The following is a 13,766-nucleotide window of genomic DNA, read 5'->3' as shown; positions in this document are numbered from 1 at the left end:
ACATTTCAGCTTCCACGTGGCTTCCGGTTGCACACCCCACCATAACTAGGGCCCCTGAGGGAGATCGAAGGACACACCAGACCCCGCTCTCCTGGACATTCTGAAGTGCATGTGCGCAGGCTAGTCTTTGGGAAGAGGCACTTTCTTCTCTTTCTCTTACTCGCCCTCCCGAGCCTGAGCTCCACACTCTGCATTCCAGTAACTTTGATGTGAGCTCCACACCCAACTTTTCCAGCACAGAAAGTGACACTCCAGGCTGGGCCAGGCCAAGGGGAGAGAGCGCAGGGAGTCGGGGTGCAGACTCTCCGTGGCCCCCCCAGCACCACATGTCCGTGAAGCACCTGGCAGCAGGGCCCAAACAACTTAACACCGTCGGGCCCCTGCAGGGAACTGCCCACCAGGAGTCACTGTTCCCCGATCTCTAAAATAAAGTGACATTCACTGCCAGGGGTGACCCCTGAGCACCACAGGTGTGGTTCCCTCCAAAAAGAATTAATATTAAGGGCTACTGTTTTCCATGTCTGGGACCACACGTGGGAATTGAAGCCAAGCCTGTTGGCCTTGTGCCCCAGAACCTCCCGAAACTGGCCACTGCCTTTGAACAGCCTTTTATGATTTCGCCTTGAAGGTGGACAAATCCAAGTCTCGGTGTCTATTGCGTATCCAGTGTGGAGAAATCAGCACTGGGGTTCCTTGATCCTGAACAAAAGGTGAAATCAGATCCCCGATGAAATCCCAGTGAAGGTTCAATGAAGTCCTCTGAATCAAGAGGAGATGATGGCAGTTTGGGGGCACGCAGCCCAATAGAACTGGTGACTTTGCTGATTGATTGGGGGAGGGCATCCAGGGTTTAGTCTTTGACTGGGTGGTTTGGGTTTTGTTGGTCCCAGATATTAAACCAGATATTAAACATGTGTGAGCACTCTTCAGTGAGCTGCATTCTGGGCCGTGGGCCTTTTTGTTTTATCTTTGTTTTGTTGTTGTTGCTCTGTTTTGTGTTGGGGTTTGGGCCCCCTGCCCCTAGCCAGTGGTGCTCAGGGGGTGACTCCCGGTTGTGCTTGGGGGACCATGCTATGCTGGGGGCTGATCTTGGATCGGACACATGCATGGCACGCACCGTAAGCCCTGTTGTGTCTCTCTGGCCTCGGTAGCTAGTTTCCAGAGGGCCTCTGCATTCTCTCCAGTTTTCCATTGTTCACAAACAACTGAGCTTGCTCACGACTTCACCTTGGTCTTCATTTTTGGGGCTCAAGTCAACTTCTCCAAATCCTCTTGACCTAGGGGTGAGTTTTACAAATGAAGCCTTGGGTAATTTGGCCCTTGGTTTAGGGAGCACATACAGTGGTACTTGGGGGCTGCTCCTGGCTCAGTGCTTGGACTGAGGTATTGGGGATGGAACCCACCCTGAGCTGGTTGTGCTCTCTGTGCTCCCCCAATCCCACTAATTCTTTTTTTTTCTTTTTGAATCACACCTGGCGATGCTCAGGGGTTATTCCTGGCTCTGCACTCAGGAATCACTCCTCGCAGGCTTGGGGGACCATATGGGACGGCCGGGATCAAACCTGGGTTGGCCACATGCAAGGCAAATGCCCTTCCCTCTGTAATATCACTCCACCCCCCTCCCCCAGCTAATTCTTGATGTTCACTCTCTTTAAAAGTGTGTCTGTTGACATAGTAGAGTGGGCAGGGCACTGACCTTGTACATGACTGACCTGGGTTTGATCTCCAGCATCCAGATGCTTCCCCAAACCCCTCCAGGAGTGATTGATCCTTCAGTGCAAGGCCAGGACTAAGCCCTGGGACATGGCATTTTTCTGGATTTCTTAAACTGTGTCTAGTACTTTGTGGTATATTTTCCCACTTTTGTTATTATCTTAAAAAAAAAAAAAGGAAGACACTTGTTGGGTTGACAACTCTGCCTAGTTTTTGAAAGCTTTAAAAAAATCACCCTTATTCACTGGCATCATAACATCCTCTTAAGGCAAGTTATCTTGTTGGTCTATCTAAATGTAGCATCAGAGTCAGAAGGCCCCTGGCCGGGATAAAAATAGCCTTCCTGCTTGCCGGCCTGTTGTTAGATTTACTGGCAGTAGGAAATCTTTTGAATTCCTTAATTGGGTCAGTGCTTTGCTGGTTTCTCTCTAGACATTTCCCTCTGCCTGAGATTCTTAGAGGCTTTTTAGGTTGCACAGCTTTGCACCTGCCTTGCGTTAGAGTCGAAGCGCCCCTTCCCTTCCTGCGACCTCCCGCCATCTGCAGGAACAGGCCGTGGATGGTGCTTCTCTCCCGGCTGAGCACTCGTTTCTCTGGCTTCTCACAATCTGGTGCTCTGAGCTCAGAGCTCAATCTGGGGGGCAGGCTGGGGGGAGGGAGGATTAGGGGGATGTGATCCAGGAGCGGTTTCTCTGCGAAAGGAAGCTCTCTCCTGGTTTTAGCAAAAGCAAACCCTTGACGTAGAAATTTTCCAAGTTTTCGTGTCCTAAAATGCCCCTGGCGGCTTTGCTGGTGGGGTTGCTCTGAAACTGTTTCTCTTCTTGCCCTCACAAGATGATATCCCCCGTTGTAACCAAGACAGTTCACAAACTCCTGTTCCTTTGAAGCAGAAAAATCCCCAGATGGCCACTCTCTTCTCTTGGGTTCCAGTTTGGGTCTTACTTGGCTACAAGCAACTCTTCCTCTTTTGTTTTCTCTCTCACAGTGGAAAATGGTTGACTGTTACCAGCTTAGGGAGGGGCAGAGATATCAACGCAGGGCGGGAGGGATGGTACAGGGGCTAATGCACCTGCTTTGCACATGGCAGAGCCCGGTTTGATCCCTGGCACCCGAGAGGACCCACCGAGCGCTGACAGGAGTGATCCCTGAGCACAGAGCCATGAGTAAGCCCTGAACACTGCAGGGGTGGCCCCAAAATTAAAACAACAAAAACAAGTTTTAAAAGAAAGGAATTAATTAATATGAATTGAACACCTTGTCTGTACTGGGAGGCTTTTCCGGAACGGTGGGGAAATGCTCACAGGGCTTTCTCGAGCTGGGAAGGACGCTTGGGTCAGTACTTTTTGGGGATGCTGACTCTTCATCCAGGCCCCTTGGAGTTCCAAGGCAGACCTGACCGTGGGGTTGGCTCATTCACTGAGACTCTCTCTGCTCCCAGCTCTGGGGAGGTAGCCCCTCCCTCTCCCCTGCCCCCAGCGTGCCCTCCAAGAACATATTTAGAAGAATCCAGAAGTGGGCCATTCAGACAGTCCAGTACATGTAACTGGTGTTGGCTGGAGTTTCCAGGTTATTGAAAGCAGAGAGCAAGGTGCTTGGGGCAGAAGGAGGCCTCCCGCAAAGGCTTCCTTGGGTAGGAGGGTGGTGGGCAGAGAGGGCGGGACCCAGACCTCACAGCTCACGGCCCGAATGCTGAATGCTTGGAATGAAGGGCAACATGTGGACTGAGAACCCAGAGAGAGGGAAAACAAGGGCATGAATTCAAGTATTTTGTAAGCCACTGAAAGCGAGATCCCAGAGAGGGGGGCTGTTTAGCCTGGACTCTGTGTGTGTTTCATTTCAATGGCCCCTTAGGGGTGGGGAGAGATGGCCGCACTTGGGTTGAGTCAGCCCGGCCAGTTCCTCCTTTGTGATCTGCGTGGAGATGCCTTTCCCGGGAGCAGGTTGTTCCTGCAGCACTCAGGGCTGGAGTGAAGTGACTGCTTTTGGGCTTAGGGAGTTGCTGCAGGCCCACAGGATTGATGGGTTGAACGTAGCAATCTTCTGGTCATCAGAGGATCGCACACACTGAACACGTTTCTGTTCGCTCCTGTGGCTCTGTGTTCAGCAGTCATAAAAGTACAAAATTGTTATTGAAAATCTGAACGGCTGATACAGAGCTGGAGCCTGTCCACGGAGGACCGAGGTCTCCACAGCGCCACCTTGCTGCCAGGCGCGGGCGGTGTGGGTGCAAGCAGCAGGTCAGGAGGACTAGCTGGGGGGAGCCTGTCCTGAAACCCACCAGCTCTGGCGCACACAAGAGCTTTGACTGATTCAGACCCTGGCGCGGAGATCGGAGGAGCCCTCAAAGAGGTCAGCAGTGGCAGTGACAATGTCTCTGAATATACCCACGGGTGATGTGTCTGCCTCTCCGATTCGCCTTAGCGATGGAACCAAGCCCAGTCGCTCTGGGAATTGTTCCCGGCGTTCACTGGCAGCATCTTGAGAGATAGTAAGGAGGTTAACGTGCCCTGCATGCTGCCGACCTAGGTTTGATCCCTGGCACCACAGAGAGTTCCCTAAGCCCTGAGCACAGAACCAGGTGTAAGGCCTGAGCACTGCCAGGTGTGACCCCCAAACAAACAAGAAAACAGTTATGACAATGTGATACAATCAAACAATTTTAAATTGTATTTGTTTATTCACATCGCACAGTGCTTAGGGGCTACTGTGCTCAGGAGTGACCTCTGATGATACTTTGGGACCAGGTGGTGCCAGGGAACGAACCAGAGTTGCCTCATGCCCGGCAAGTGCCTCAACTTCGTTCCTGTGTCTCCCCCTCCCAGGAGAGGGCACCTGTGGCTCAGAACGGCCTTGCGGGACTCTCTCTCCTCAAGATCACTCCTCAAGTGACACCAACTCCCCAGCGTTGCTGGTGGCCTGACTCTGAAAGAGAGAAGGTCAGAGCATGGAATCAAATTGCCCAGCAAGCACTGGAGATTTTTTTAGTGTTTGTGTTGGAAGTGACAGCATTTATTGTATCATTTCCTGCTGACCCATCAGTCCCAAGAATATCAGGGCTCTGCTTTAGAAAATCACTTTGCTCGAGCTTGCAAGTCAACCAGGCGTACCCTGCTACCGTGCTGGAAGCGTTCCTTCCAGTCTCTCCTCTTCTCCTTTCAGCTCATTGGCTAAGGAGGTGACTCTGGTCAGTGTGAGAAAAGAAGACAGTGACACACACTGTCCTTTGGAGCACCTCCTCCCACAGCCATTCCGTCGGGTGGGTGAATTTTGGTTTTGGCCAGTGCAGACGCCGGGCACAGAATGCAGCGCTGGGCGGGAGTTTTTGCAGGCCTGTCGAGCTGGGTAGTACTTCTGCCGAGTCACACTCTATCAGCCGCCTATATTTGGGGAGGTTGAGTCACATCACCAAATATAGCCTGTGCCTTCTGCGTGACTCCAGAAGGCAGCCGAGCCGCCTCTGCACTCATTCAGATGCACTTAAGACGAGGTGGCGCCCGGCTTCAGGCCTTTCTGTAGGGCAGGAGCCCCTCAGAGTTTGACCAGAGCTCCCCAAGAGGTCAGCTGCCTGGAATTCCCAGGCCCTCCTTTCCCTGGAGGGACGCCCAATCCTAGCCTCTGTTTACGACTATGAATGATCAAAACCCCAAACAGCCCAGGTCCCCCCAGCCCCCTTACAGTTTTATTTAGTGATATTTGTTATTTTTATTTGACTTTACTTTGTCCATTTGTGAAATGCTAAATGTTCTTGGTGTTTTCATTTGGTTCGTTTTTGGTTTGGGGGGCACGCCCTGCCGTGGTGGGGGTGGTATTTCTGGCTCTGTGCTCGGGGTCACGCCTAGCAGTGCTTTGGTGGGGGGCACGTGTGACTATAGGGGTCGCTGATGCAAGGCAGATGCATAGGATTATCTTGCTGGCCCCTAAATGTTACCTAAGTCAGTGGAATAATCTCATGAACGTTTAGCCCTGAGCTTCGCAGGGAACTCTAGGCCCCTAAGCTCTCATTCCAGAGGGTGTATTATGTCAAAGAGACAAGAGCTAGAATGATTATACAAGGTGGCTCAAAGTTGGGGGAGGGAAGGTCCTTTTGGGAAAAGATGCCCTTAAACAAAGCGACTCTGAGAAAGAGCATACACACACCAAGAAAAAGATTTGGAAAAGATTTCTACGTGCCAAAGAAGCCAGGGCAGCTGTTGGCGATAGGAGAGGAGAAGGGCTTGTCAGGACGCTAAGCATGGGCTTGGGAAAATGCAGAAATGCTGTCAAGGGGGCTGGAGTCATAGTCCAGCAGGGAGGGCGCTTGCCTTGCATGCAGCTAACCCAGGATCGATCTCCGCATCCCATATGGTCCCCCCAGCACTGCCAGGAGCAGATCCTGAGCACAGAACCAGGAGTAACCCCTACCATCACCCGGTGGGCCCCCAAACCCAAAGACATGTGGTAGAAATGGGCATCCACACCGCTGGGGAGTACTCCCGGAGAGGAAAGGGGGAGCACAAGGAGATTTGGGCAAGACCAGAAGACCGGACTGGCCCAGGCTCTTCTAGAACCGAGCTCTCAGATTTCCAGAAAGAACGAATGTGTCATTCGTAACCAAGTCATGAGCGGGTGACTTCTTATGTTTCAAAAATAGTATTTAAGGATGAATAGGGAGAAATTAGGGAAGAAGCTCTTGAAAAGTTTCTTTTTTGCTTTCTTTTAAGTTTGGTGTGTTAAGTGTCACTGCTGCTATTTTTTTTTTAAAGGAAGAAAAACCTTTATCAAGAGTCTCACAAAGTGCTGACAGGGGTCTTTGCTTTTCAGACGCCACATTCACTCCAGCCCAGCAGAAATCCTATCCTAAGACTAGGTTGAAAAAGGAAAATCCAGTATCCCATTTTGGAGCTCAGTTGTGAACTTGGTCAGTGATGCTTCAGCTGAAGGACAGACTTTCTGCATGTGGGGGAGCAGAGAATGTGTCCAGAGCTGATGCGTAGGTTGCAGGGGGCAGTCACTTCAGGTTGCTCTGAGGCAAACTTCTGAGAACTGAATTAAAGGACATTTTGTTCTGAACAAGTTGAAATTTTCTTCTTATCTTTCTTTCTCTCCCCCAAACCCTCCCCACACCCCCGTAAATGGTGCCTAAAAGGTGAGTTTCTGATAAGGTGAACCTGATTTATTAAACTGGACCAGCAAGTTTGGTCATTTGTTTCTTGGATTTCTCACTGTTCATTGTCCTTCCTTGTCACTAACTGGGAGGGCACAGTCATTTACGTGAGACAGCTCTGGTTTCAGTCACAGCATTAGCCCTGAAAACCTTCTTCGCGATAACAAAACATTGCCTTGTAACTCCTATGAATAGAGTGGAGTGTTTTGGTTTCTGTGTTGACTTTTGGCATCTTTTTCCCCCTTAAGCAAATAGTTTATGGCATATAAAAACATCTAAATATGTTCGGTTTGTTTTGAGGTTTTACAGCGACAAAATGTTTACCTATGTCCCATCACAGATTATCACCTGCAACTTTGAATTAAGTGCTCCAGAAGCTGCCTGCCCGCTGCTTAGACATGGCTCATTCCAGCAGGAGTCCCTAGTCAAGTCTTCGCTTTTCATTTGGGAGGTGGTGAGGGTGTGGTTTTGGCCATACCCAGTAGTGCTCAGGAGCCACTCCTGGCTCAGGGGACCAGTCAGTCCTGGCTCAGTGGTGCCTGGGATTAAACCAGGATTGGCTGTGTGTCATGAAAGCGCCTAACTCCTGTGCTAGGTCCCTGGCCGAGTCTTGGCTTTAGAAAAAAATGTTCTGACAGATTCTGTCATCCGGGTTTGTTTCAGACAACTCAAATAGAATTTGCTGGATCTGCATACTTGGCTTGGTCATTTACCAATAAATAATAAAAGCAGTTTCTTTTTTGCAAAAGTTGGAAATACCCAACATTAATTTTTGCCTCCTCGTTTCCCCATCCCCCTGCCTCCTTCCCCTTTCTAGAGAAGACCGACTTGTAATAATACTTAAGTTGTTTTTAAAATCTTTGTATTTGGGTTTTAAATTATAGGAAAGGGCTGGAGCGATAGCACAGCGGGTAAGGCGTCAGCCTTGCACGCGGCCAATCCGGGTTTGATTTCCCGCACCCCATATGGTCCCTCAAGCACCGCCAGGAGTGATTCCTGAGTGCAGAGCCAGGAGGAACCCCTGAGAATCGCTGGGTGTGACCCAAAAAGAAAAAAAATATTTTTTAAATAATAGGAAATACATTACATTCAGATTATGTGTTTCTGTTTGACTCCAAGTTTTATTTTATTTTATATATTTTTTGCTTCTTGGGTCACACCCAGCGATGCACAGAGGTTCCTCCTGGCTCTGCACTCGGAAATCACCCCTGGCAGTGCTCAGGGGACCATATGGGATGCTGGGAATTGAACTCGGGTTGGCCGCATGCAAGGCAAACGCCCTACCCGCTGTGCTATTGCTCCAGCCCCTTGACTCCAAGTTTTAGCTGTGGTTTCATTCATGTTTACCAACACCAGGAGGTTGTATGCAGTCCACTCCAGTTTGACCCCTGACACTGCATGGTCTCCCCCAAACTTTATCTGGAGTGGCCCTCTGAGCCCAGGACCAGGAGTAACCACCGAGCACTGCCAGGTGTGGGCCCAATAATACACAAACCAAACAAACAAACAAAAAAAAGGTACCAGAAGGAGAGAATGTGTGGCTTTTTCTGTGGAGACTCTTTGAACTCAGTAGGATTTTGAGTGATTACAAGGGTGCTAGTCCCACTGTTGGCGCTGGCCCCCACTTGGCCAAATTGGCATGGCATCTTGGGAGTCTTGCCACAGCCTGAGCCACTTCTTCATGGTCTTAGAGCGTGAGCAGAGGTCCAGCTGTGTCCATTTAGGCTCTGCTTCTGAGTGGACTCTTGTCACTGAGTCTACTCTAATGCCCATATCCTGATGTAACGCACCCTAGATGCTGGTCACTCGTCCCCCTGGAGTTCCCCTTGCCTTTCCTTAGGTGAGCGCATCTCACGGGGAGTCACAGGCCAGCCCAAAGTGTTGCCACCACAATCAGATTCCCCGCAGCAGAGACACTTGGTGCTCTGGCTCTGAATTCTGTAGAAGAATTCTGTAGAAGAATAGCACTGTGTGCAGAGAGAGAACACGGGGGCAGGTGCTTATGTTGCACAGAGACAACTAGAGTCGGTCCCCCGAGCACAGAGCCAGGAGTCAGCCCCAAGCACTGCTGGATATGCCCCTCCCAAGGGAAAAGAAAAATACTGTTGCTCTCATTGCTCTAACTTCTAAGAAACCACACCAGAAAATAAAACCCACTGCATGTGGAGAGCACTGTCCCCCGGAGGGGGCAGGGGGCGAGGTCGCTCTGACCAGGTGCTGTTAGAACAAGGAACCCAAGAACACTTCTGGGGGTGGGGGTGGGAACGGGGCACAAGTGAGGAGCTGGAGTCCATGGCCGTTTCCCTGCCCGCTTCCAATCTGGCCCTTCTCAAGTGCTCTTGAATCTGCTGCTGGATGGGTCTCCTGCCTCAGGTTGGTGGCACCAGCTGAGGCTAGCCCACTACTTAGTCATTGAAATCAAAGTGATTGCATCAGCTCTGTTATTGAATACTTTTAAATCTTCTCTGGAAAACTAATGAACTGAGTAACGGCCTTCTTTTGCCTTCAGGTCGTCTAAACTATTCATACCCAGGATCCGATAGCTCTCTGCTTATTAATGGTAAGTGATCATTGATTTATCCCAGCAAAGCCTATAGCCTCACAAGTTAGTACCAGGGGAGGACGAAAAAGTTCGTTAGGTTTAGCATGGAGAAGTTCTGACTCATGTGAATTCAGTCATCATTCCAAGTCGTGGTTGGCCTGTCAGTGATTTTTTTTTACTGCTAATGGTGATTGCTACAGATTGGGGCAGTAACTTTTTTCAACTGCGAGGTCCTGTCTTGAAATCAGTGACACAGAAGAAATGAGACAACCCCCCCCCTCGGGTTCCCTGAAAAATGACTGGATCTTAACCTTAGCTTCTGTTTTATGACCTTTGAAATGTCAACATCAAAACCATTTCTACAGTGTTGGAGAAAGTGTTCCCTGGCAAGAGTGCAAGGTAATAAGAGGTTTAAAAACTAGACAGAAAGGAGCCTGAGACCACAGCATGTGGCTTTTTGCAGACGACAAGGTCACTCCGTGCTAAGGAGAACAAGAAAGGGAGGTTTCAGTCACTGCTTGCCTCAAGCACCTTCAGGAACTTCTCTTGGCCTCTTGGAAATGTGGCCACTGAGTTCTCTTTCTCCGGGCTTCTGCAGAAGCACACTTGATCTGACAGGGAAGGCAGCAGCATCTGTGCACAGGACTTAAAGGGGCAGAGGGTGGCTTTTGGAGAAGTGCAGTTGCAATACTGTCCTTGGAAGCCATCTGGAGGGGGCTGGAGCGACGGCACGGTGGGTAGGGCACTTGCCTCGCATACTGCTGAGCCAAGGAGGAAGCCTTGAGCACTGCCAAGTGTTGCCCCCACACTCACCCCCAAAAGTCACTGGGTGAAGAGCAGCGGTCTGGCTAAGTTCTCTGCTTATGACCCCGTGCGTGGGATAGCCGGTTTGTGTCTTCCTAATATGACCACGCTTTCCATTTGCCCAAATTAACTCATTTTTAAACGCTTTTTTCCAAGCCCCATCAACAAAACAAAACAAAAACCAACACCCTCCTCCTCTAACTCTTTACCAATCAAGTACTGTAAATAGGGATTTAAAAATTATTTTGGGGGTTGCTGGGATCTCTCCTTTTGGATCATATTTGAAATGAGCAGTTTGTGGAATTTAGGTGGGTTTCTGGGAAGCCAGACAGATTCTCTGTGGTAGATGAGAGTTCCTGGGTTCCTCACATCCTCGGGAAACTACACAGTTAATTGAAAACCTACCCTGGACCTAAATAGGACAGGGGTAAGGCGCTTGTCTGGCACGCAGCCGAGCCTGGTTTGTTCCTGGCACTGCAGAGATCCCCTGAGCACAGAAGCCAGGACTGATCCCTGAGCACAGAACCAGAACTTCCTAGTTCTGAGCACCACCAGCTGGGGCCTGCTGTCTCCCTACCCTGTAACAAAAATTCAAATTTTATGGAATTCAAGTCTCTCTATGCTGTAGCGGCCAGAAATAGTGGCCACAGCCGAGCCCAGAAGTGCTGGCGGCTCAGGCCGGGCAGCAGAAGGCAGCGCTGTGATCTGCGCGCTTTCCCTGTGGGCCGGGTTCGGGTTCAGGCTGGGAGCAGAGTGCCTGGAACTGCGGGTGATCTTGGGCAACGCCGTCAGCTCTTCCTTGCCCCAGTTTCTTCAGGCTGTTGCTAAATGCGGTCGGTTGCCCCTGGCGTCACATCCCCCGTGTGAAGATGAGAAGCTGCTGCCTGTGTCTCGGAAGCCACACTCCACTCGTCTTTGGAAATGTCTCTTATTACGAGATCGCCTCATCTCCACCCCCATTAGAAGGCTTTGTTTTATGAATAAATTATCTCTTTTTATTAACTTGGGGGGTTTCCAAGCAGTGCTCAGGAGGCTCTGGCCAGTGAGTCTCAGCCGGCAGAGCTTGGGGATCATCGCAGGGGCCAGGCGTTGTCAGTGGGGTACGGCTGGCAGGGCCCGCATGGTGCTGGGATGGCATGCATCCTTGCTGCTCTCTCTCTAGCTCCTCCCTTGCCCAAGAACCGGTTTCTTCTTTTTTTTTTTCCTTTTTCTTTTTGGGTCACACCCGGCAATGCACAGGGGTTACTCCTATCTCTGCACTCAGGAATTACTCCTGGCGGTGCTCAGGGGACCATATGGGATGCTGGGATTCGAACTTGGGTTGGCTGCGGGCAAGGCAAATGCCCTACCCGCTGTGCTATCGCTCCAGTCCCCCTAATAGCCGTTTTCATTGCTAGAGTTAAGGCAGCATTTGACAGTATTAATGCGTATGATCTTGATATACAAAGTTGCCACCCCTCACCCACCACCATATATAAATGTTTTCTTTTTCTTTCTTTAACAATTTTTTTTACAAAGGCACCGTCATTTACAAAATTTGTCGTAGTTGAGTTTTAGGTGTGCAGAGTTCCGCACCAGCGCTCCCACAGTGTCAGCCTCCCTCCCCGGCCCGGTCTCCCTCCTACACCCCAGCCTGGCTCCTTCCCATCCTCACCCCTAGGGGTGGCGGTTGTAGTCTGGCTCCCCTGCTTACAGCGCTGTTGGCTCTGGGGTTGGATATATCCGTGTACCAAATCTCCGTACGGGCGTTGTTCCGGGCCCTGATCACAGCCCTGTAACTTCTGGTCCACTTCTTAAATCTCCCCTCGGTTCCTTTCCTTCCTCGTCCTCCTTCCTCTGCTCTTGGGCAGCCGGTGTTCTATGCATCCCCGCTTAAATGCCTTACACTGTTCTCATCCTGGTTTTCTGTGTATCACAGAGGACTGAGATCAGCCTGTGTTTGTCCTGTGCTTTGTTCTTCTGTCTTGTATTTTGGGCCATTCCTGATTGTGCTTAGGGCTTACTCCTGGCTCTGTGCTCATGGATCACTCTTGATGGGGCTCAGGAGACTTTTGTGATGCCACGGGTAGAGCTAGGGTCAGTAGTGTACAAGGCAGATGCCCTTGGATCCCTGGCATGCCTTATGGTCCCCCAAGCACCCCCAAGAGTAATTCCTGAGTGGAGAGCCGAGAGTAACCCCCGGGCATCACCAAACACAAATAAATTAAAAATATATTTTATTATATAAATAGTAAAAGCTGCAATGAAAATTCAACCCATTGTATCCATTATTCAGTATCTGCTCTTCAGGAACTCTGCGGAGCCACTCTTTGTCTGCCCAGGCTTTAAAAGCCTCAAGAAAGATGATCAGGCAGGGTCTCTGCTTTCCGCCGACTCTTAGCTCTCAGAGCCTTTTCTCACACGCCTGTCAGTTGAAAGCTGTTTCTTGTGGGAATACAAATCTGGAAGAGCTCTCTGCATGCTCTTTCTCCCTGAGCATTTGAATTTCCACTCGGATTTTCATTAGCTGGTTTTTGAAATTGGCAAGTCATTTCCAATCTTTGGGGAAAGAAGTGGGGTTCCCATCTCAATAACTGAATGACCCAGCCTCGGAGCAGTCTCCCGCCTCAGCAGTTTGACGGAATCAGGCTGGAATCTGCATGTTCCGAGATAAAGGGGTTTTACTATCCGCACATCAGCAGATCCAGTCAGGCCTTTCTCTGGGGACCGTGCTCAGTCATCAGTTTTCATAGAATGCATGACCTTCAGACACCACTCATGACTTTTAAAAGACATGGCCAGCATAATTCAGCCTCTGCTGAGACTGTGGACCTGTGTGTTCTAAGCAATTCCTTTCTTACTGTGTTATTAGCTGTAAAGATTTTTTGGGGGGAATGGGGGTAGGCAACCTGAAGTTGGGGGTTGGGAAGGTTTAGTTGAAAGGTATAAAACTAAACTTTCAAATCGAAATCTTAGAGGCTATGTTAGTTGGCTCCTTCTGCCATAACAAGCATTTCAGATTGGCTTAAACCAAAAATTGTTGTCTAGCCTCAGAGGCTGGAAGCCTCCAAGGTCTCTGTTGTTGGGCTGTAGACGGCGTCTTTCTGCATTCTCTGTGGCTTTCCCTCCATGTATGTCTGTCCTCATCTCTTCTCGTATGGACCCTGGTCATTTTAGATTCAGGCCATACCACTGATCTCATTTAACCTTACTGATCCCCTTTTTAAGACCCTGTTTCCAAAGACAGTGACTTTTGGGGTTCCTGGGAGTTGAGACTGAAGCATCTGCCCCTTGAGGCGGGGACATAGTGCTCCTCATGACCTGCCTTTCTCTCATTCATCTTACGGAGTGGGGTTGAGTTAGAGAATATCTCTCCCCTAACCCTTTATTTTTATTTATTCTTTTTCTTTCTTTTTGGGTCATACCCGGTGATGCTCCTGGCGGTGCTCAGGGGACCATATGGGATGCTGGGAATCGAACCCAGGTCGGCCGCATGCAAGGCAAATGCCTTACTTGCTGTGCTATCACTCCAGCCCCCTCCCCTGGTCCTTTAGAAGTAGCCAGAAACCTACTCTGCTTCACAGT

The 13,766-nt window shown here is 50.0% G+C and overlaps 1 protein-coding gene across 4 annotated transcripts in view; it reads left to right on the top strand.

The window, feature by feature from the left end:
- Window positions 1-13,766, top strand: part of CPEB4 (cytoplasmic polyadenylation element binding protein 4) — a 56,582-nt gene that overhangs the window by 24,576 nt on the left and 18,240 nt on the right. For 2 of the 4 annotated variants that reach the window (XM_056112374.1, XM_056112372.1), the window contains exon 3: window positions 9,366-9,416. The exons of the other annotated variants lie outside the window; for them this stretch is intronic. In XM_056112374.1, coding sequence (XP_055968349.1) covers window positions 9,366-9,416 — 51 coding nt within the window. The remainder of the gene's footprint in view (window positions 1-9,365; window positions 9,417-13,766) is intronic. 4 annotated transcript variants of the gene reach the window in all.

This window comes from Sorex fumeus, unplaced genomic scaffold, assembly GCF_029834395.1.
Source record: "Sorex fumeus unplaced genomic scaffold, SorFum_2.1 ptg000017l, whole genome shotgun sequence".
Lineage (NCBI taxonomy): Eukaryota > Metazoa > Chordata > Mammalia > Eulipotyphla > Soricidae > Sorex > Sorex fumeus.
This window is presented reverse-complemented; position numbering and strand designations above follow the sequence as displayed.